We start from the raw sequence: 22152 nt of genomic DNA on the forward strand, positions 1-22152 counted from the left end.
TAATCCTGCTTCTCCTATTTGAGCGCAAGCCCATATCAGTCCCATTTGCAATAATGGAAAGTAATCGTGGTCATTTCAGATTAGTTGAGATTTGAATAAGGAAATGACAGTAGTAGTTAAGTAGAGCTGAATAGAAAGAGGAAATGATTGCAAGCAACGATTATCCTGCTTCTACTATTGAAGTGTAAGTTCATATCAGAGCAATTTGCAATAATGTAAAGTAGCTGATTTGGTTGCTCTCCAACTCCCATTAACATTTATTTAATCTTTCTTACGTCTCCTTTCTAAAACATATTACGTACTATTATTTGCAATTTAACAACTCCTAGAGTCTTCTTCGATAAGTGAAATCCACTAAGTTTATTGTGCAAAACAACAACTATTAGTGTTCTTTCAACATTAAAAACCCACCAGTTATAGACTAATTGGGCTACTATACATCTTTAAAAGATGAAAGATGACATTCGATAAGTTTGGAATTCAAACCCAACTCTCTTTGCTCTTTTCGACGAAAAAGAGCTAGGCTTTTATCCCTTGAGAAGATATGATCTGAAATTTTGGTCATGATGAATCAAACATAATGCGAGCCCGAAACGAAACTTAAGTCGAGACCTGTACTTAGATGGACTTAAATCAGCAGTACTATATCAGACTTGTTGAAATCTGGCTTCCCTCGATGAGTTGACAATCTTGAGTTGGGCCGGATTGATTCCGTTCTCATTTGTTGGTATGTTCACTTTGCTAATAGCTAAGCTGGATTCCACCACCGACGAGCTATGGCTTTCTCAAGTGATTCCAGGTATGTTGCATTGGTCTGAAAATTTATATCATCCACATAAACCAGTCCTATGCATAGAATGCAGCTACGTAATCAAATGCCACTAAATCTCCCACGGGCAGCAAAAGGACACCAAAAGCATGCTTGGTGGTATCACTGATCACCAGCTTTCAGTATAACTGAAAACAACATAGTTTCATTTTCTTTATCCTATTTGTGAGAAAGCTTATTGGAAATTATTTACCGACAAGTGTTGAGAGCAATGGTAAGACACTCCTAGTGAGAAAACGCATGTTTGAACCTTGGTGATGACATTGTTGAGAAGGACAACACAAATCCCGAACATAGATTATTAAACAGACATGAAATATACCAAAAAAAACAAAAAACTTTATTTCCACCGAATTCAATCCTTTAGCATAGTTAACAGTTCTACTACGTTTTCTTTAAATTCAAGAAGTTCCTCAAGCATTTTGCCTTTCAGTGAGGCAAACTCAAATCCAGGTTGAAAAGTACTCCCATGTGCAATAAATTTTCTTTATGATGTACATTGTACATGAAAAGTTGCCAATTAGAAAGTATACATGCAAATGAATTCAAACAAAAAAATAAATTCATTAAAACAAAATTCAAAGAAAGGTTGATAATGATCATAAAACAACTGACAAAATTAAGGATACAAAACAAGAATAGTTCTCACCAATCTCTAAATCAGCCAAACTCCTAGAGAAGGCAAATACTTGTCCAAAATCTAATGCCATGTTACTAAGAAACTCACCATACTAATCCTCTGATTTTCATCGGCTTTGAAGTTTAGCATGATGAACCAATTTCAATTGCAACAGGTGCTTCTCGAATGATATGGAATTGCTTTTTTCTCATATACTCCACACAGCCCTGTTTTCATAGTTGAAGGTTCCTCAACTTAATACCTAGTGAATATTAACAACAGCATAGACATCACGGAAATCTACCCTGCTATCCACTTGGATCCTTGTTACGAAGTCTATAAACTATGCGCCCCTTGGTTGAATCATAAGGACTCAATTCAACTCGAACTCTGTCTCCAGGCAATACACGTACGAAATTCTTCCGAATCTTTCCCGAAAGATAGCCTAGAATTAAATCCTTATTGTCCAAAAGAACTCGAAACATACCATTGGGAAGCGACTCGGTAATTAAGCCTTCATGAACAAATTTTTTGTCTCCCTGCTTCGCCACAGTTTTTTCAAACTTATTTTTGACTACCCTGTCACTGTCAGGACCCCTTGAGCTCGCTTTCTTGCAAGTTATCATTCTCGTGGTTGTCACCTTTCTCTGATTGAAATTTACCTTGCTACTGAAAATTGAAGAATGGGATTTTTAAAGTGTTAGATTTTCATTATTTCCAAACAGTATTTCAAGAATCAAATATTAGAAATTGCATCATCCTTGTTGACAAAAAGGCTGCCCAAGGCATCAGTTTCATCAATCACCAGACAAATGCTTAAAAACCATAAGGTTCAATCTGGATTTAGATTAAAAAGACAAACTTCACACAAATTAACACTTTTTTTTTCTCAGCATTAACACTTAATTATTATATTGAATTACTGATTAACAAAAAAACTGGAAGAGCGCAAACACAAAAGAAAACGAAATTCAGAACTAAATCAAACCTATATGTATACGGAAGAACTCATTAGTAATATAGACAGTGAAGAAAAAATTTAAAACGGAAATAAAAATAATTAGAAAAGAAGTAACATATAATGAATGACCTACTTGACGAAGAAGCAACTGGGAACCTTCTGTTGTCGAGGAAGAAGCGGAAAGGAGAGAGGGGTGTGAAGGTTGGAGCAGAGGGAAGCCATAATCGCGAAACCCTAAGCTCACACTGTAAAGCGGGAATGGATTGGGTTTCAATCCTCCCACCCAAACAACTGGTGTTATCCGATTAAAGTTATTCAGTGTGGCAAGGCGTATGGTTTTTAAGTTACGCTACCCGATAAGTCAACTTGTCAACGACATACATATTTTTATTTCTTTTGATCTAAAAATATCGCCTCTTACAAAGATTTTCTTTTTGACCAAAATGCAAAAGAATCCCCCGCAAAATTAATTAAACGCTTCACTGTAAGTAACTTAATTAATAAATTTCAATCGTAAACGGCAAATGAAAAGGTCTATCAATATAACGAAAATTTCAGATTTAGTATCAATAGAATATTATGGCACGTTAATAATTGTATCTGTCATAACTCAAGTACGACATATTAGAGTAATTGCAAGCACTTAATACGATAAGAAAATCAGCTCTGGATGATCCCAAGCAATAAACAAAAATCGGCATGAGAATCGAGCATTTACCAAACTGGAGAGGACGACAACAAAATTATTCCTAGAATCACTTGCAAAAGCAAAAGTACATGCATAAGTAATACTTAAAAAAATACTACAAAATCAGACAAAAACTTCTAAAAGTGAATATTTATTTGTTTTTTATTTCTCAAAGTACCTACTAGAGTGAATAAAAGTGAATATTTATTAAATAATGAAAAACAAACAAAAAAAATTATAAAACTTACGAGTCCAAACCGACTCGTGAAATCATTTATTATTTTGAAATATTTTTAAAACAAAAATAGATTAAAAAGTCGATGAAGAGCCACCTACTTTTCAAGAGAAACTGTTGGTGATGAGTGGAGTTTTGGCGATGATAGAAACCGTCATCTATCTATCACAACTCGTGAAGATAGTAAAAATACTTGCAAGGCGATGATAGAAACCACCATCTACCTATCACAACTCGTGAAGATAGTAAAAATACTTGCAATATATATATGCAAATTAAAAAAAGAGAAAAGAAAGAGAGTAAATGAGGAGAAAGGAGAGAGAGAGAGAGAGTGGGAGAGAAAAAGACGAGTTAGACAACAAAAAAGAAGCAACGACTTTGAGAGAAAATGTGAAATTTTTAGGGTTTTTTTACTATTTTTAATGGGTTTTTAAATGTTAAGATGGTGGTTGACATGAAAATGATATATATAAAATTTAACTGATTTTAAAATATTTTATAATGGTTTAATTGGTTTTTAAAATTATTTAATGAAGGGTTGTTTTAGCATCTAAGTTTATTTTAAAAAAACTATTAAAATATTATAAAAATTATTGAAACTTGATGAAAACTTTTAAAAAAATTATAAAAATATTAAAACTTTTAAATAATTACAATAAACTATAAAAATTGTATATATATAATTAGAATGGTAAGAATATTATTTTTAAAAAAAAGTATTAAAGCTTATTAAAAAGTTATAAAAAAAATTTAAATAATAGAATTTTTATGTTATTTTGCAAGTGTTTAGTCTTTAACTTTATTTTAATAAAAAATTGGACATGAAGCTAAAGCACACCTTTACTACATAAGCCCTCACTCTCCTCTAGCTAGGCCATCTCAACACACTCATCAACATGGACCCCTCTTCTCGAGCTGACTCTAAAGATTAACCCTCACATGATTTTTTGTTCTTTGTCTTTTAATGTGTAATTGTTGGAGTTAACGCGTTAATTTACTCATCCTTACTACTTGAAGTCTCCACCTTAAAGCTTGGCTCCGGAGTTTTACATTCTCTTCATTAGCAACATTTTATTTTGGATTCTAATAACAAGCTTCCATTACTTTTGAGAATCTTATGCAATCTTCTCACTTATTCCCAAATATTGTAATGTTTCTTTGAAATAGGAATTTAGCTTATGATCCGGTTAGGATTCACAGCCCTTATAATTTACTCTCTTGTAATAAATGCTTGATGGCAACTGAAATTTGAATGGAGAGAGTGTACCTCTTTATAATTTATAAAATTATAAATTAGTAATGATAAAATTATATTTTTACCCCCTCAAAATGATAAAAAATTATAAAGATATAGACTATTAATATCAAAATCATATTTTTACTATCTTAAAAATATAAAATTTAATTTCACCTTAAAAAATTTTAGGTTCCACTATTGCTAATTTGCTATATATTCTTTTAAATTATGAAAAATTCACAAAAAAAATTATGTAAAAATCCATGTTTTTACTGTATTATGATTACATTATTAACCATGACAATCCTTGTTCCATTTAATTTTGGTCCCGCAAATTAGGTAGGTATGTAATTAGAGTGTAGTATGGTACAAAAGTTTATACTAGACCTTTCCTAATTTATGCATTTATTTCTAAATTTGATGTTTTTATATTTTTTTCTTTTCCTTTGCCATATTTTGGAAGTCATATTAAAATTTATTTTAATAGTAGATTGTTTATTGTTATTTTTTCTATTTATAAGAATTGAATACAATATATTATTTAATAAATATTAAATTCTTTATCCATCAGCTTAATTTTGGATTCACTAATTTATTTAAGATGAATTCGGATTTAAAATCTCTTATACTTTTAATATGGAGCGAAAGTTTCATTAAAAAAATGGTTAAAGATATTTTTTAATCTCGAAATATAATTATATAGTAATGCATTCATTTTTTTTAAAATTATAAAATATACTATAAGTTTCTGTACTATTTATAAATTTGAAATTTAATCTTTGTATTTTTTTAAAATTTAATTTTTCTATTTTTTAGATTTTAAAATTAAATTAAACTATTAATACAATTAAAATTATTTTATTAAATTCAAACTCATTACAATATTAATTTTTTAATACCACACCAACAAATGTACCATTATTAATAATTCCCAAGGACATATTTTAACGATAGTGTAAATATAATTAAATCACTCAGCTGTAAGTGCAAAATGCAAGAAGTCAAGGTTGGCAAATGGCAAATGGCAAACTGGCAATGATATATTATTGGTCTATAAAAGTCACCATGGTTATCTATCCCCTTCGACATCATTAAAATTCATAATAGAAATAATGATGTAGATTTCTATTCGAAATTATCAGTATTTGTTTTGTCAATAAAAATCCAAATGTAAACACTATATGGAATTTGTTTACCTATTCTGTAAATTACAAGGGGAGAATCAATCAAAGCTTTTTATTCTAATTTACTACAAGCTTCGTGCAAATTACAATTTGGCGGGTGGCCAAACTAAATGCTTGACAGGTAATCCAACAAAATTCCCAAAGTTCAAAACTTTTTCTGTTTGCCCATGCTTCCATGGTAGATCAATCACTGTGCTAATTCTCTTGAGAAAGAAGAACCCAAAATCAGAGTAAAAAAAAAAACCCCAAAATTTCACTCTAGAAAATAGAAACTAGACCCAGAGGCCAAAAAGGAAAAAAGAAAATAATTTTAATATAGAACACTTTTGAAAGGTAAGGAGAAAGAGAGCGGTAGAGAGAGAAATGAAAAGGGAAGAAAAAAGTGAAGAAGGGTTAGCAGAAAAGGAGGAAAATTTGTGTGAAAAGTTGAGTCGGAGGATATTATTGGTAGGGAATAGCAAAACAGAGGGGCCCTGTACTCCATGCCCTTCTTGGAAACTTTACGACCCTCAGCCTCAGCCTCAGCCTCAGGCTCTCTCACATCAGAGCTACATCTTTCCTCATCCTCCTGCCGCTGTTTCTGCCAGAAAGTTAGCGGCTTCCTTGTGGGAGTTTCATCAATACCTTCATCATCATCATCATCATCATCATAGTCAACCCAAAATGCATAGAGGTGGTCTTAACAACACTAATGGTCGCTACCACCAACGCCACCACCGCAACAGTCTTCTCAAGAACAAAGCCATCGATTTTTCTCAGTTCTTGGATGATCCTTGTCCCAGTTCTGACCCTGATCAGGTATTGCAATTCCTCCTCTTCTTTTTTTTTTTTTGGTTCCGTAAGTTGTGTATGTGTATTTTTGTACTCGTATGTTAATTTTCTTTTTTAAAGGGTTTTTTTAATCTGTTAGTTGGTGAGATTGATGTTGATTGATTTGGAACTTCGGGTCTGGAATTTGGTAAATGATGACATGGTTTGTTCTTTTTTTTGTTCTTTTTTTGGTTAACTGGGCTGAGATGATGTTTACAGTTTAAGTTTTATAAAACTACATTTTCTGTTTTTCTGTCTTCATATTATCCATATTGGTAGTTTGATGCCTAAGTCTTGACCATGGCTTTTTGGTCTATAGAGTGTCTCTTGTTTGTTAGGTTAGATTTTATGTTTCTAATGCCCTTTATTTATGTTTGATTTAGAGGAAAAAAAAAAGATTTGTCAAGTGTAGCGTAGATATGAAAAAAAGTTGGTTCATTATGAGTGAGAATCATTTAATTGATATTTATTACGGAATAGATGATCCATCAAATTATTAGTTGATTTAATCCAGTCTTTGGTGGCTTCAAGAGACAATGTCTTTCTATAAGAATAAGTTATGGAGGTTATCAGAGCTGGTAACAATGCCTTCTATCACTGATTTTGCTATTTTGTTTCTTATATCAGCCAGAGAGTGCAAGCGGTTTGAGGAGACATATTGCTCAAACACTGATGAAACACCATCGATCGTTTGAAAAAAATAACCAGGCCCTACAGCCTGTATCGCCGTCAAGCTATGGCAGTTCAATGGAGGTAGATTTTCTTTTCTTCCCACTGAAAGTGATACTCTCTGTAGAATAAGTGCAGAATAGGAAAGGTGGTTTTGTTTTCCTTTTGGGATAAAATGAAGATTTTATTATCCAAGATGCAGCAAATGCTGCCATAGTCACAATATATCTACTTATCTAAGAAACATAGTCACAAAGTCCCCCAAGCAAACCGAAGAGAATTCCTACTTAGAGCTAAGGGAAGAATGATAGATAGTTAGGAGTCCAGCGTATGAGGGCAAGCTTGAGCCATGTGATCAAGTTGATTCATCTCGGTTTAGTCCAACTATTGCCCTTTGGTCCCTGAATCAAATTTAACTATTTATGTTATTTAGGTTCTAACTTGATAAATAGCATAGTTGGGTGTTGGTGGTGTCTTAATTACTTTTTTACTTATATTTCATGTTTTGTTCCAGTCATAGAAATATATAGCATAGCATGCTATCTTAGGGAGCAACAGTGCTGAAATTGAATGACGGGAATGGCTTTCTCAAATAGCATCCTCCTTAGGAATCATTGCATATATTGTTTGCTTATTAGTAGGTTGTTTTTCCCACTTGGTTTTTGCTTCCCTGTCCATCTATAGTTTTGACATGCATTGCCTCCTTTCTCAGGTGGCACCTTATAATCCTGCAGTCACACCTAGCAGTTCCTTAGATTTTAGGGGAAGAATCGGTGAGTCTCACTATAATCTCAAAACATCTACAGAACTGCTAAAAGTACTAAACCGTATTTGGAGTCTGGAAGAACAACATGTATCCAACATCTCACTGATAAAAGCATTGAAGATGGAACTAGATCATGCCCGTGTTAGGATCAAAGAGTTGCTTCGAGACCAGCAAGCAGGTCGACACGAAATTGATAATTTGATGAAGCAGATTGCTGAAGACAAATTGGTTAGGAAGAGTAAGGAACAGGATCGGGTTCATGCTGCTGTTCAGTCGGTGAGGGATGAACTAGAAGATGAAAGAAAGTTAAGAAACCGATCTGAGAATCTACATCGGAAGTTAGCTCGGGAATTGTCCGAGGCCAAAGCTTCTCTTTCTAATGCCTTGAAAGACCTTGAAAGGGAAAGGAAATCAAGGAAGCTTTTGGAAGATCTTTGTGATGAGTTTGCTAGGGGAATAAAAAGCTACGAACAAGAGGTGCATACTCTAAGACAGAAATCTGATGAAGAATGGACGGGAGTGGCTGACCATGATCATTTGATTCTTCATATATCTGAATCATGGCTTGATGAGCGGATGCAGATGAAGCTAGAAGAAGCTCAGTCTGGTTTTGCTGAACAGAATCCGGCCATAGACAGATTAGGCTTTGAAATAGAGACCTTCCTTCAAGCTAAATTGATTGGTACTTCTGTTTCTAAGCGCACAGATTATTTGTCACAAAAGGATCGCAGGAAGTCACTTGAATCTGTTCCTTTAAATGAGGCTGTAACTGTAGGTAAAGATGTTCTTGACGAGGAAGATTCTGCTAGCAGTGATTCAAATTGTTTTGAGCTGAACGAACCAAGTAGTGTTGACCTGAAATCACATGAAGATGAAGCTCTAACCCATTACAGCGAGAAAAAAGTTTCATCTGATGAGAAGATTAAAAGCCGGCATCCGTCCAGCTTACAAGTTAAGTTTGAAGAAAAGATGGCCAGAGCCATGAATAACGGAAATAAAAAGTCCCAATTGGAAGATTCAGGACAGGAAATTATCGGTGTAGGGAACACCACTGAAGCAACAATATCGCAAAAACTTGAAAACGATGAAGCTGCTCAATATGGCTACAAGGGAAGAAAGAATAAGCTTGATGAGATACATGGAATAAGCTCAAATTACGTAATGGACAACTTGATAAGAAATCATATAGCATTGACGGAAGGTAGGAACATAAATGTGGAAAACAACAGCGGTGAGGCTTCTAGTAGTTACCCTCTGTTGAAGAACCAGCCTAGTCCAGTGCGGCAATGGATGACGAAATTCACACCCCCAGATCTGGACGTGCCGGAGTCCTCTACGAAGCTACCTCCAGCAATGAAGGATAATACCTTGAAGGCAAAGCTTCTTGAAGCAAGGTCCAAAGGACAACGTTCTCGTTTTAAAATATTCAAGGGCAAGTCATAGCTCAAAGGGTTCTTTCACTTGAACAATCAAGCTGAAGAACTCGCTCTGACTCACAGGACTGGATGTTCTGCGTTTATTTTTCAGTTCAACATTGTGTTTTCTATGAATACTAGCCACGGTTGTTGCAGTCTGTAATTCTGGAAAATTTTGTTTTACGTCTGTATATTTGAGTAGTTAATAATATCACAGTATAGTTACAAATCAGATGAAATTTGTGCCCCTTCCAAAGTAATCAATTGCATTAAAATTTTCCAATCATCGATTGATGCATAGCTTTAAGGTACAATAAAGGTAAAAGAATAATTAGAAAACTAGAAATTTGTGCATCTGTTTATTTCGTGTGAATATTGTTCATGTTATTTCGGTTTCCTTCTGATTAGGACCTTGGATTTTATGGGTTTGTTTATTACAAATTCATGTTGGAATCAATTAAATTGAATTTTCGAGTTGAAATCAAAATTAATATTAACATGTTTAAATATAAATGAGATAATATTTTTTTGTTAAATACACCATAAGTCTTTGCACTGTTCGAAGATTTGAAATTTAGTCATTATATTTTTATTTTCAAGAATTTAATTCCTCTACTTCTATAATTTTAAAATTTAAATCTAGTTGTTAATACTATTAATTTGCTTTTGTTAAATTTATTGGTGCGACATTTTGAAATAAAAAAAAACTCACTTGATAGCCTTGCAACTAAAAAAATGTTGTAATGAACCTGAAATTAATAAAGAAAAAAATAGTGTTGGACCTAGACTTTGAAATCTAAAAAGCATAGGGATTAAATTCTTGAAAATAAAAGTATTAAGACTAAATTTCAATTTTTGAAGAGTACAAGGACTTATAGCATATTTTAACCCTTTTTTTTAACTCCAAGGCATTGGGGAAATGCTGTTTTCCATCTTGTTCAGTGGGGTGTTGGGCCTTAGGGAAACTCAAAATGGAATATACAATATAGCATTGAAATGGATGTTTTGGGCTGAGCAGCTGCAAACGGGCATCATTTAGGAAAAAAACAACCCAAATTGCTAGCAATCGCACGGAGAATGAGCGAGTGAACTGGAAGGAAGGAAGGAAGGAGGGAGGGAGATGGCGGCGTCGTTTAGGTGGTTACTCCAACTCCACAAAGACGTTCCCAAGGCGGCAAAGTTCTACTCACAAGGGCTTGACTTCTCCGTCAACGTCTGCACGCTTCGGTGGGCCGAGCTCCAGTCTGGTCCTCTCAAACTTGCTCTCATGCAATCCCCTTGGTACTACTTTTACATTTTGCTTTCCCTTTCATGGAAGTTTCGATAAATTTCTCTGATGATTTTGAACTTTTAATGAAAAATACACAAAAATAAATTGGATTGTGGCTAGTCCCAGATTTACTTAGCTTTTCTAATGGAAAATAAAGGGGAAATTTTGAGTTGAAAATATATAAATCTGAGTGAGTTTTGTTTGACAGTGATAATGCGATGCAGAACGGTTGCTCTTCAGTTTTATCATTCACAGTGAATGACATTAATAGTACAGTAACAAAATTAATGGCATTAGGAGCTGAACTAGATGGTCCCATCAAATATGAAATCCATGGCAAGGTATTGCCTTCCTTGGCCATTCTTATGCTTAGCCTTAGCTTGATTGTGAACTGAAGGTGCGAGGCTGAATTTGTTCGCTATTTTTAGGTTGCTGCCTTGCGTTGCATTGACGGTCACATGGTTGGCCTCTATGAACCAGCATAACATGTTCTAGAGATGAGTCCCTTCAGCATGGTTGACCAATTTGAGGTTTAACTCGTTTGAAGACATTGAGAAGACATGCGAAACTTTTCCATACTTTGGGTTTCCTTCAATTATTGTAAGTGTTCTTTCATCCAAATCAATGACAGTCGTGCAGAGTGTGTAAAGAGTTGGACCTGAAAGTAATACCAATAAAGGTAAGTTAATTACAATTGAACAGAAGCTGCTCTTCATTTCCATCCTTCAATTTTTACCTGTCATGTAGATGGGGTATTTTGTATCTTCTGTATCTCCTAGAAGAGACAAGAAATCGGTTTTTGATCCTTGTGGTAGAACAGCTGCTCTTTTTTGCCTGCTTATTGAGTTTTCATCATGTACCTTTATTGCAAAACATTGGTTTCAGCTTCAATGTAATGGAATTAAGCTATATAATTGATTGGGACTGTGCTAAATAACAAGAATATATGTGATAATAAATTTTGAGATTCAGCCAGTAGCCACTTATGAATCTAGCCGTAAGAGAGTATCAGCTCTATCATGCTGAATGTCACACTCGGCTTACAATTACAGTGGTGGCCAGGTACCTTTATTCCTTCTGTTACGTGTTCTATTGTTTACCTGTTGAACCTGAAGATGGAGATACATGTTTGCATGGAAAAATGGTGTCGTTCCAACCTCATGAACTGAAACTCGCGATTTTGATGCAGTTTCTACATTCAAGATCATACGCTTCTGTATATCGATTAAATTGTAACTGTGTCCCACAGAGACTTCTGATGAACGTATTCTCTGAGGTTAATCCGGCTATCAGTACCTTAAATGATCAGGCTGATCTTAAATTTCATCAGATACAGTAAACAAACGTTAGAGGGTCTTACAGCTAATGCGTCTGCAGTACTAGTTGCTTCCAGAAGGTCTCTAGAGACAAAGTTCCTTCCAATGCCAGCTGGTACAATCTCATCTTCAACTGGAGGTACTGAATTCAGTGTGAATGCCTAAGGTATGTATGAAGGGAATATTAGATTTCTTTTGATATAATACTCCTTTTGAAGGCATCTACATATGGTGAGGTTCATATTTTGGCCTTCTGTTTTAGCACTCTTTTTAGGATAAGATGGTCCTGTACAGATTTCAGATGTATGAAAGAAATTTTACCAGTCCTTGACTGTTAAGTCCAAAAGCACAACTTGGAAGCTCTCCTGCATATGTGTAAGCTATGAAGGATAATCCATTTGATAGTTTTCCCTTGATCAAATAGCTGCAAACCCGTCATAGACATGTATGCATGTTACGGGATATTGATTTATCGTACATATTGCACTCTTTCCTAGAATCTGAACAGTATTCATGAAAAAAAAGCATACGTGTGGCCTACTAGAGCAACGTTTGCATCCTCGTTATGAGCTGCTACTGCCATTGAATCACCAACAATGAGAACATCAGAACAGTCATCTGTAGTATCAGCATTTGAATTCATTGTTGTTTTTGAAATGAATGGGAGTATCTCCTTTCTGAAGTTGACAAGTATTATCTGCAGATGAAGGAGTAGAATGTGATTATATTCAATAGAACAGTATATTGATGAAATTAACAGTTTGTGATAACTACATCAAGAACCGGCACACCACTTCCGTCTGCAGTCCCTAAAAGCTCTGCCCAATATCTTGGGAACTTCTTCTGGTTTGTTTCTGAGAGTGCTTTGAGTAGCGGTTGTGCATGCGGTGTTCGAGCAAAAGGAAGGAGCTGGTTTTGAAGAATGAGGTCCCCAGCCAACCTGCTTCTTATTTGATTGCAAAACCTTTGACCTATGAGAAAACCCAGCTGGTAGTCATCTTCACAGGGCCCAACTTCAAACATCTCCAGCAGTTTACCTTCCATGCTTGAGTTCCCAAACCTTGTGTGGCTCAAGTCTTTCACAATAAAGGTATATCTTATCCCTTTTTCATGACCAGAATACTGTTGTGCTAAAGCCCCATTGGTTCATTACGCTTTCCAAGGGCCCTAAACCTTGAAAATGACTATTGGATTCTCTTTTTTGGGCTGCACTCATTGGTTGGCAGGTGCTAGTTGGATTTGAATGATATCCAGTGCGTAATCAGGTTATTTTATGGTTTTTGATTGAATGGAACTTAGAATGAGTGAATAAACAAAAGAGGAGACTGGCATGGCATGCTGTGAATTGACAAATGAGGTGGTGTGGGCCTTAGGGGGCTGGTTCTGCATTCCCCATGGAAATTGTAATTTGAAAATATCAAGTTTATGGGCCATTGCACCAGTTATAATGTACACCTAGTACATGAAATTAAAGGGTTCAAAATGTATTTCAGTCCTCTTTTGAATTATTTTCTCCATCATTTCTTGTTTGAAGGTCTCATTATGTGCACCGAGGTTCCTTTTCCTTGTTTGAATGTTGTCATGTCTTAACTCCCATATTCAATATATCAATCATTTTGTTATACACAGAGATTGACCTCTAAATTCACGAATCAATTGCACACAAGGAAAACTATTAATTTTCCCCTAGAAACTTAAGTAGAGCACTTACAAGAGATAGAATTTATTTGTTAAATGAGTTTTATTATAGATCAATGGAGTAACAAAAATAGATCTCATTGTAAATTGACAAAGTAGCAATGCTAGCCCATAGTCTTTATTTATAGAGAAAAATCATAAGAGTTCTAATTGAACAAGAGGTAACAAAATAATAATGTTTTAATGAAAAATACACATAGTCCACTGAGACTATGCCATGGACAATGCCACGCCCTATAAGATGTAGGGTAGCCGCCCGTCACATGTGGAATGAGTCTATTAAGTCTGTCTCATGTATTGAGTACAAATACCTACATGCATAAATAAAATATTAAAAATTCTTAATGATAAATACAAAAAATAATAATATGAATGATGAAAAGTTATAAGCAACTATACTAGATACCAACAATACATACGTATCTCTGATTAAGCAGTATTGGTGCAAGCGTAAAAAATTAAAAATCAAATACAAGGAAAAGCTCCCTAAGAAGAAAAAGGAGTTACAGGAGTTTGGGTATTCGGCATTTAAGGTGCATTGTTATGGAAGCAATATATCTTTCCAGATCTTAATTATCATAAAGCGAAAGAAAATATAATTATATTTAATCAAACTTTTGCATGTTAATGCAATCAAAGGGTACTTGGAAATATCGAAGGTGAATCACAAAAGATTAATAATCTTGACTAACAATTGGATATCTAATGTTTTTCTATCAAAAAGTGCAGATTCTTTGGACAATTTCATATCTTTCTGTATTATCTTTTTGACTCCTAAAGTTAGCAAAAGTTGAAATAATAACATTGAAAACCTTTTTTCTTCTTTTTATAGTACAGAATTTTCGTCTAATAAATGAAAGTTCCTTTCATCCATGCTAAAACACAACTTTAATTTCCATACGTATACTCTTTTTTAGACTATATGTTTTATTCAAAAATAAAACCATTTAAATATGTTTGATAACTATAATTCACTTATGTTTGAATTTAGGTATAATTATTTGTATAACCAGTGTAATTGGTGGATCCAATTATACTTTCCAATTCTTTTGAAATAGCTAAATTACATGAGTAATTACAAACAATTACCCTGTGATTTTTCAAAGTTTAAACAATTATTTTATACAATAATAAAAAATATTTAATTTTAATTTCAAGACATATATTTCATTATTTAGTTATGTATTTTATTCTCGGATAAAAATGGTTTGTTATGGGGCACACAAGTTCAAACATTTCATGTAAAAAGCAAATTAGGTTTATAATGATTATATTATAAATTTTTATATTATTTCTTATATAATTTGTGTGGAATAATAGTAATCAAAATATTATAAAAAAATGTATAAAATTGATTTGATATTTAATACTGAAACATAAATCATTCAAATTAGGTTTATAAAAACTGCTATAATCAAAGGACTATGAAGTTTGTTTGTGGCTCATATTCTAAAGTTTAAAGAAATGATATTTGAGAAATATCTTAAAACAGGTTAAAAATTACATCTTGTAATTCACAAAGTTGATTACGCAAATAGAAAAGAGTTTTCTTACACTCTATCATGGGCTACAATACCATTTGAAAGAATAAAGCAAACACAAGCACTAAATATGGCTCGCAAACTCTTTGATTTGAGATGTTTAAAGTTTCAATATGTACTTGAGAGGACATCTGTTGTTCTTAAAAACTATTTCTCACATTAACAACACTACCGATAAAAATAAACAAGGTTATATCGTGCTAGCATGTTGCCTACTTTATAACTCCATTCGTAGGCGAAATAAGGATGAACCGTACTTTAAAAAGTATAGATGATGAAGAAATTAGTTAGGGACTAACAGGTTAATAACTACATGTTAAATATTACATAGGGAATAACTTAACAAAATATAGAAATGTTAGAGATTATACCTTATGTTTATTATTTTGTTGCTTTGATTTGTAATCATATTATCGGCTACCTTTTTGGACTAATGTATTAGATAAGATGATTTGATTTTAATTTTGTTACTTGTTTTGACCTTTTTTTTCTCAAGCATTATTAATTATTTTTTATAGTAATTAATATTAAAAAATAATATATGTGATTAAATAATTACAATTTGTACTATCAAACACGACATAAAAAGTTATGATACAATCACACTTTGTCAGTCAGTCAAAAGCATCTGGAAAAGTACAAATTCTTACAATTACAAGAGGGTGTAATTAATTACTACCCTAGTAATTATACTTCCATCTCATTATTAAGACTCTGGTGATGCCTAAACACACCGATAAATTATCTAGATACAGATATAGATTTTTTTTGAAAATCCCTTAAATATATATATAGATATAGATATAGATATCGATCCCATCAGAACTCTAGAATTAAGCGTGCTTGGACAAGAGTATTGCTAGGATAGGTGACCTCCTTGGAAGTCCTTGTGTTGTACCCCTCTTTTTTAACCACGGGAGTTAGATGAGATGGTAATGATCTCTCCTACATTAACCAATGGACAAAGGTTCAATCCTTGCCCTGAGTATGGAGCAACTTTAAAACTCATGACTAGCATCTACCCTTTAATAAGCATGTAGAATACGGAGAATTAGTTACTAAGCTCACTCCAGTAGATACGTTGATAAATCAAAAATATATATTATATAAAAGAAAGGAGAGGTATGGATATGTTATAAACAATTTGAGGAAAGGGCCAAAGCAAGGAAGTGTGTAGTAACCTTGACCCTTGCATATCTCTTAAAATTTAATAATCTTTCACCAAAAAAAATAAAATTTAAGCAAACACAAATTTTTTGTAACTTATTATTTTGATAATCAAACAAATTTCTTAGCATCACCTGTATTTATTTGTTCCTTCTACACTACAATAGAATATTGTACAGCAACGTGCATCTTTATTCAGAAGAATCCTGGCCTACCTACAAGTTATGTCCAAAAAGTTTTAATTTGATATATCAAAGATGCTATATATATATGTGTGTGTGTATTCACCTCCATTTTGTTTGGCATTAGTTTCATCCATATGCATATAGTTATATTTATAAAAAAATGGGTGATGTTGGAGATCTGATTAAAGAAACTAATGGATACAGTTCATCAACAGTCAACACACTCAACCTTTTTCCTAACGGGTTGGAACATCCAGGCCCCAGTCATTTAATCACACACCAAACTAAAATACAAAACATCTCACATCCTTGTTATCATAAACACCCGACTTTGAGCATCCTTTTTTCTTTAAATCATAATAAAAATATTTCCAGCTCGAGGGACCATTAAGAAACCAGCACGTGGAAATTATGATTCCATCTGATTATAATTATGATACGATAATGACAAAAAACCATGTCACATTTGTGTTGGTTAAAGATGGTGCAAAAATTAAACTTCGCATTATGGATTCAGCACAGCATATCTATTTGTGATATATGAGTCCACATTAATTTATTTTGAACATAAAATATAAATAAATTTTAATACATATCTTTACCAAATGATAATCCATATGAGATAAAGTTGATCAATATGCATTTATTAAAATTTGAAGTTGGAACCTTTTTAATGAAAAAATAACTAAATTTGATCGAAGCCATTGTGACTTCCCCATCTTGGGAACTCACTGGTGTCCTTTGCAGGGTAAGCACCAAGACGATAGAACCCATAACAAGGAAAAGAACAGAAAAACCCCATGTTAAAATAGGGTTTCATGGAAAGTGGGCTCAAGTTTTCTCAGCCAATTTGAAAGTTTGTATAAACACTGCACAATCAGCAGACTAGATTTATAACTTATTACTTACAAAAACCATAAAATAAACACATCTAAAACATGACGTAACTGAAGAAGAAATCTGCTTCGTACGTCCATTAGCTTCGGGGATGACCTAACCGGTAATCGCCATTTATTTCCTTTTGCAAAAGCTTCCATTTTCTGTACGAGGGAACATCACAGGCAGTGAATTCAGCTTATAAATTAATATTCTGTAGCCTTTCATTTAGCTAATTGGCTGATTTAGTATTGCTTTACATCGTATATAATTTACCCCGAAATACTACTGAAAGAGTCTTCTGTTGTACACAATTACACTCACTACAATGATGAAAATTTGCTATGGAATCGTAAAGATCATAGTTACAATCGCCCTAGGCCCTAGAAACCTCAGCATCCCATTCAATACATACAGCAAAAATTCGTAGTGTATATGCTCAACTCAGTCCGCAGTACATTTTTGGCAAGAGAACTACAAACTGAACAATCCTATATTTAATGTTACCCTTGACTCTGATATTTTATCATCAACAGTTTCTCTAGCAAAGGAAAAGCTGGTTGAGAGTTCTCGGCAGTCATTGATGTTGTTGCTTCAATTATGCCTGGTTGAATGCATGTGTGTTTTTTTCAGGGCAGCAAGGAAAACAAAACTGGGATTATGCCCTTCTGACTGGTTTTACCAGCAACCCCAAGAGCTAGTTGAACAAAAAAAAACAAACAAACAAAGCTTAGAACAAATTACAAGTTTTCCATATTTCTGCAAATCTTGGACCCAAAACTTTAAGACGCCTGAAAGGATATTTGTGTAATTGCACATGAACTGGAAGGGTAAACAGACATGTCTAGGAACTTGTTGCAGTAAGAGAGCAAGACCCAAGAAGGCTTTTTCGTGGAGCGTGTCCTTTATGAGAGCTTCGCCTCCCATATGGTTGCCTTTTTTAGGTGGGAGCTTTAAACAAGAAAGTCTGCAACAGCAGCTTCACAGTAAAACCCTAAAAATATCTGGACTCCAAGTTCTCGAGAGCTGCTTCAAAATCATTCAGAGATTTAAAAACCAGCAGCCAATTTGAAGAACCAAACACAACATCTAGTTGGCTAGTTACTTCATAGTTACCTCACATAAAAGAGACTCCTTTCGGTAAAAAACACTGTTCTTTAAAGAGTACAAACCTGAAATCTCAGCCCTAGAGTGAGGAAACTGCTGCACAATTTCCTTTAAGAGCAAAAACAATGCTTCCTTTCGTAGTACAGACAAAGAATGAGAAGCCACCGCCATTAAGAAGTTGAGAATATCTATGTAAATGTCCATGAACAACAAACGAATAAGTTACAGTTAAAGTTAAGGATGATGATCATGATTCCAACATTACCTCGCAGTGGCTGTCATGAAAAACCTTGAGAAAAGTAGCGTTTGGGGTGTTGATAAAATCGTGATGTGAGGAAATAAAAATAGAAAATCATGAAAAGGATTAAATAAAATAATAGCAAAGGAGGGAGGGAGCTCCCTTCAGTCCAAGCACAGGAAGATTAGGATTCAATTTGTCTCCCGCATCATTCACTCATTTACTGGGTTTTGTAACACAGTATTTGGATGAATGAGTCGGCAGCTAATTAAACCCCATCCCCATCCCATGAGTGGACTGAAGAAAGCTCTCTCTTACCTATCAGATCATCAATCACAAAGCTTTATAACAAAATAACACAACAACATATATAAACACCTGTGAACTGAAAAAAAAAAAGAGCCATGTCTCTCATGTCATGCAACTCTAGACTAGAGAACCCCAAACAAAAAAGAATAGGTGAGATGGAAATTAGCCATACAAATTGCTCTCCACTGTGACAGGTTGAAATGGATCATGGGTTAAAGTGAGTGGAAGTGGAAGCTGCTTTAGCAATTAAGAGAAAGAAGGGAAAGGGAGAGTAAAGAAAGCGACTGTTTAAAAAAGGAAGATCTTTGCACAAAGGCCAGTCAAAGAGAGAGACTCGAAGAAGAAAAAGGCGAGAGTGGAGAGCTTTTTTCTTCCTTAGTTTATTTCTATTATGACAAGCAAACTCGGGCTATAGCAGCTATGGTGGATCCGTAAGTGGAAGGATACGCCATTATATAAGCTAATAAAGAAAGGGCTCTGTTCAAACTAGGGTGTAATCTGTTTCTTTGAGAAAGTTGGAGTTAGCTTTTAGATTTTGAGATTTGAAGTTGTTTGAAGTCTTAATTACATTTAAGATATGTTTGAAGCGTTGGTATTAAATCAGATTTTTTTAAAAATTTTTTTCTATGCTCGTTTCTTTTGATTTTACTATTAAAAAATATAAGTTAATATATTTAAATTTAAAATTTTCTATTTTTTAAGTTCAATTATTAAGTTTATTTTAATGTTATTTTTATAAATATCAAATAAAATATTACATTAGTAAATTTAATAAAAAAATTAGTCCGAGTTAATAATCGAATTTTAATTTTAAAATTTGAAAGGTAAATAAATTAAATTTTTAAAAATAAAATATTTAATTATTAAAGTTTAATTTCAATTACAAATTTCCAAAAGCAACTTGAAGCATTTAACCTTTAATTATCAAAGTTTAAGTTTAATTTAACATGATTTGAGTTAGTTGTATTAGATGATTATTTATCTACTTACAAACATAAATATCTTTTTTAATAATCTCATAAGTTCTAATCATATCTGTTCTTTTTTATATAATACTTAGAACTACTTATAGTCCCCCTAACATTTAAATAGGAGGATAATACGTTTCAGTGTACCTAAACTCACATTCTCCCGTACTGCCAATAATATTCATGCTAATTGAGTTAAAACTCGATCGACAAAAAACATCTTCTTAACCCTTCAAAATGAAAAAGAAAAAAATGAGGGGAATAATGCAACAAGAGTCATCTTTTTCTATACTTTTAAAAAGAAAATATTTTCATATAAATAATTCTACAAAGTGATTTTAAGACCTTCATTTAGCAAATATCATAATACTACTGCAACAACAACAAAAAAGATAGAGAGAGAGAGATTTATTCATATTCTTCTTTGTTCAATGTATAATCCTTTGCTTGAGGCTCCTACCAATCTCTTAGCATTATGATTTATGAAGGGCCCATCGCTTCATTGCTTTGCAATATGCCCTACATTTTTTATATTCAATGCACTACTTGTTCATAAACACCTAAATCTTTTTTTATATTTGCGTCCAGATTTTCTTTGCATGATTAATTAACTTCATATTTATGCTGTGAACTTTCTTTTGTATAGTTTATATCTAAACATGACATCTGTTAATATGTGGGAGCTTAGAACAGGTTTACTTGTTTGGGTTTGTAGGTTTAAATTTCCCTACTTATATTGATTTTTGGTTAATTTTTTAAATTAGAATTTAAAGCCATTGAAGCAATGGAAGTTTGGTTTGTAGATTTTACTTTCGCACTGTAACCTCTGATATGAGAATGCGATTATCATGTTTCCTTTCTAACATTAAAGTCAAGCACCTATTCTTTAGTAAATTTACATTCCAACTAGAATATTAAAATTTTAAATTGTTTTTATTTTTTTTTTATCTTTTTTCATATATACATATATGAATCTAATTAGAAACACTGTTTTTAGCATGGGCATTTCAAGCATTATCAATTTGAATATTTAAACCCTTAGCATTTTTAGTCAAATCACCAACTCGATTATGAAATTATTGAAATACGCTTTATTAAAATTATAGTTAATATTATGATGATGATACTTTTGTTTTTCCATACTTTTATATCATATTTAAATGAAATAATTACAAATTACAAATACAAAAATTGAACATACATTTGTTGAAATATAAATTCATCACCACTACCAATATTCATTATTGAAAAATATTTTAAATGTAAAACATTTTTAACATAAAATAGTTTTCACCTAAATGCTAAATGTGATAAAATCTAGTTATTAATTATTATAATATTTTAAATGATTATTTTGAATTTCCAACATTTTTTTAATTGAATTTTGGAGACGACATTATTGAAAGAAATAGTCACGAACTTCGTAAAATGGACATGCAAAGTGCCCAAAAATACTATTTTTAAGAGTCAACTGATTGGTGATATAATCACTTTATAATTATGATTTATAAATTTATGTTAAAATTATATATCTATTTATTGATATGGTTGAGGAAAAGAAGAGGTAGGAGACTTGGGCGTGTAGAAAGTCATAAAAGGGAGGCTACAGTATTTTATGGTAGAATAGAAAGGGTGAAAAAGAGAGATATATCCCAATATTAGAGAAGAGTATTTATAGGCTATGGTTGCCCTACCTTAGTATCGTCATGATCGGCCGGTTTAGAAGCTTAATAATCTTTTAGGCAAGTGGTAATGGGATGGGGGTAAACTAAGAGGGAACTCATATATGAGTTGTGCAAAAGAGGACCCAACATCTGTTTAGATTGAAGGAGGTCTATTTGTAATCACGAGATATAAAATGGTGATTGCTCAACTTATTTCTTAATCATATGATTGAGAAGTCGATCTTTACGTATAAAAATAAAATGTATTTTGTGACCAGCTACTTAATTTATCCGAAAGTATCTGCGATAAAAAAAATTAGTTACGGTTATCGGTAATAAATATCATATATATGTATATTCATGAAACCCAACCTTACAAGATTGAGGTTACTGTACAACA

General features: G+C 33.0%; 4 protein-coding genes and 1 long non-coding RNA gene across 5 annotated transcripts; 2 read left to right on the forward strand and 3 right to left on the reverse strand.

Annotated features, from left to right (window-relative positions):
* Nucleotides 1-1373: 1373 nt before the first annotated feature.
* LOC107947071 (translation initiation factor IF-1, chloroplastic) lies at nucleotides 1374-2816 on the reverse strand. The gene is made up of 2 exons (XM_016881621.2): nucleotides 2543-2816; nucleotides 1374-2117 (listed from the first exon to the last, which is right to left on the reverse strand). Exons 1-2 carry the CDS (start codon nucleotides 2629-2631, stop codon nucleotides 1757-1759), a joined length of 450 nt encoding a protein of 149 aa, XP_016737110.1. The 5' UTR covers nucleotides 2632-2816; the 3' UTR covers nucleotides 1374-1756.
* A 2823-nt stretch (nucleotides 2817-5639) lies between these two features.
* On the forward strand, nucleotides 5640-9645 carry LOC107947070 (uncharacterized protein At5g41620). The gene is made up of 3 exons (XM_016881620.2): nucleotides 5640-6551; nucleotides 7191-7316; nucleotides 7945-9645. Exons 1-3 carry the CDS (start codon nucleotides 6117-6119, stop codon nucleotides 9439-9441), a joined length of 2058 nt encoding a protein of 685 aa, XP_016737109.2. The 5' UTR covers nucleotides 5640-6116; the 3' UTR covers nucleotides 9442-9645.
* Nucleotides 9646-10377: 732 nt separating this feature from the next.
* On the forward strand, nucleotides 10378-11592 carry LOC107947073 (uncharacterized). Its single transcript, XM_016881623.2, has 3 exons — nucleotides 10378-10694; nucleotides 10892-11024; nucleotides 11112-11592. The coding sequence occupies exons 1-3, from the start codon at nucleotides 10534-10536 to the stop codon at nucleotides 11166-11168; spliced, it is 351 nt and encodes a 116-aa protein (XP_016737112.1). The 5' UTR covers nucleotides 10378-10533; the 3' UTR covers nucleotides 11169-11592.
* Nucleotides 10836-13614, reverse strand: LOC107947072 (uncharacterized). The gene is made up of 7 exons (XM_016881622.2): nucleotides 12774-13614; nucleotides 12530-12696; nucleotides 12321-12423; nucleotides 12044-12160; nucleotides 11784-11954; nucleotides 11420-11543; nucleotides 10836-11341 (listed from the first exon to the last, which is right to left on the reverse strand). The coding sequence occupies exons 1-7, from the start codon at nucleotides 13041-13043 to the stop codon at nucleotides 11175-11177; spliced, it is 1119 nt and encodes a 372-aa protein (XP_016737111.2). The 5' UTR covers nucleotides 13044-13614; the 3' UTR covers nucleotides 10836-11174.
* Nucleotides 13615-17668: 4054 nt separating this feature from the next.
* On the reverse strand, nucleotides 17669-19688 carry LOC107947076 (uncharacterized). Its single transcript, XR_001697051.2, has 2 exons — nucleotides 18639-19688; nucleotides 17669-18492 (listed from the first exon to the last, which is right to left on the reverse strand). It is a non-coding gene; the product is annotated as an uncharacterized lncRNA (long non-coding RNA).
* Between the last annotated feature and the right edge of the window lie 2464 nt (nucleotides 19689-22152).

Source organism: Gossypium hirsutum, chromosome D12, assembly GCF_007990345.1.
Source record: "Gossypium hirsutum isolate 1008001.06 chromosome D12, Gossypium_hirsutum_v2.1, whole genome shotgun sequence".
Lineage (NCBI taxonomy): Eukaryota > Viridiplantae > Streptophyta > Magnoliopsida > Malvales > Malvaceae > Gossypium > Gossypium hirsutum.

Excerpts from the sequence above, each read along its gene's own strand:
- LOC107947071 (XM_016881621.2), bottom strand. The coding sequence starts at position 2,631 with ATGGCTTCCCTCTGCTCCAACCTTCACACCCCTCTCTCCTTTCCGCTT. Across the intron at positions 2,118-2,542 it reads CCCAGTTGCTTCTTCGTCAA|TAGCAAGGTAAATTTCAATC; the intron begins GTAGGTCATTCA and ends TTCAATTTTCAG.
- LOC107947070 (XM_016881620.2), top strand. The coding sequence starts at position 6,117 with ATGAAAAGGGAAGAAAAAAGTGAAGAAGGGTTAGCAGAAAAGGAGGAA. Across the intron at positions 6,552-7,190 it reads CCAGTTCTGACCCTGATCAG|CCAGAGAGTGCAAGCGGTTT; the intron begins GTATTGCAATTC and ends TTCTTATATCAG. Across the intron at positions 7,317-7,944 it reads GCTATGGCAGTTCAATGGAG|GTGGCACCTTATAATCCTGC; the intron begins GTAGATTTTCTT and ends CTCCTTTCTCAG.
- LOC107947073 (XM_016881623.2), top strand. The coding sequence starts at position 10,534 with ATGGCGGCGTCGTTTAGGTGGTTACTCCAACTCCACAAAGACGTTCCC. Across the intron at positions 10,695-10,891 it reads GCTCTCATGCAATCCCCTTG|TGATAATGCGATGCAGAACG; the intron begins GTACTACTTTTA and ends TTTGTTTGACAG. Across the intron at positions 11,025-11,111 it reads AATATGAAATCCATGGCAAG|GTTGCTGCCTTGCGTTGCAT; the intron begins GTATTGCCTTCC and ends CGCTATTTTTAG.
- LOC107947072 (XM_016881622.2), bottom strand. The coding sequence starts at position 13,043 with ATGGAAGGTAAACTGCTGGAGATGTTTGAAGTTGGGCCCTGTGAAGAT. Across the intron at positions 12,697-12,773 it reads GTGGTGTGCCGGTTCTTGAT|ATAATACTTGTCAACTTCAG; the intron begins GTAGTTATCACA and ends CTTCATCTGCAG. Across the intron at positions 12,424-12,529 it reads GTTGCTCTAGTAGGCCACAC|CTATTTGATCAAGGGAAAAC; the intron begins GTATGCTTTTTT and ends ACGGGTTTGCAG.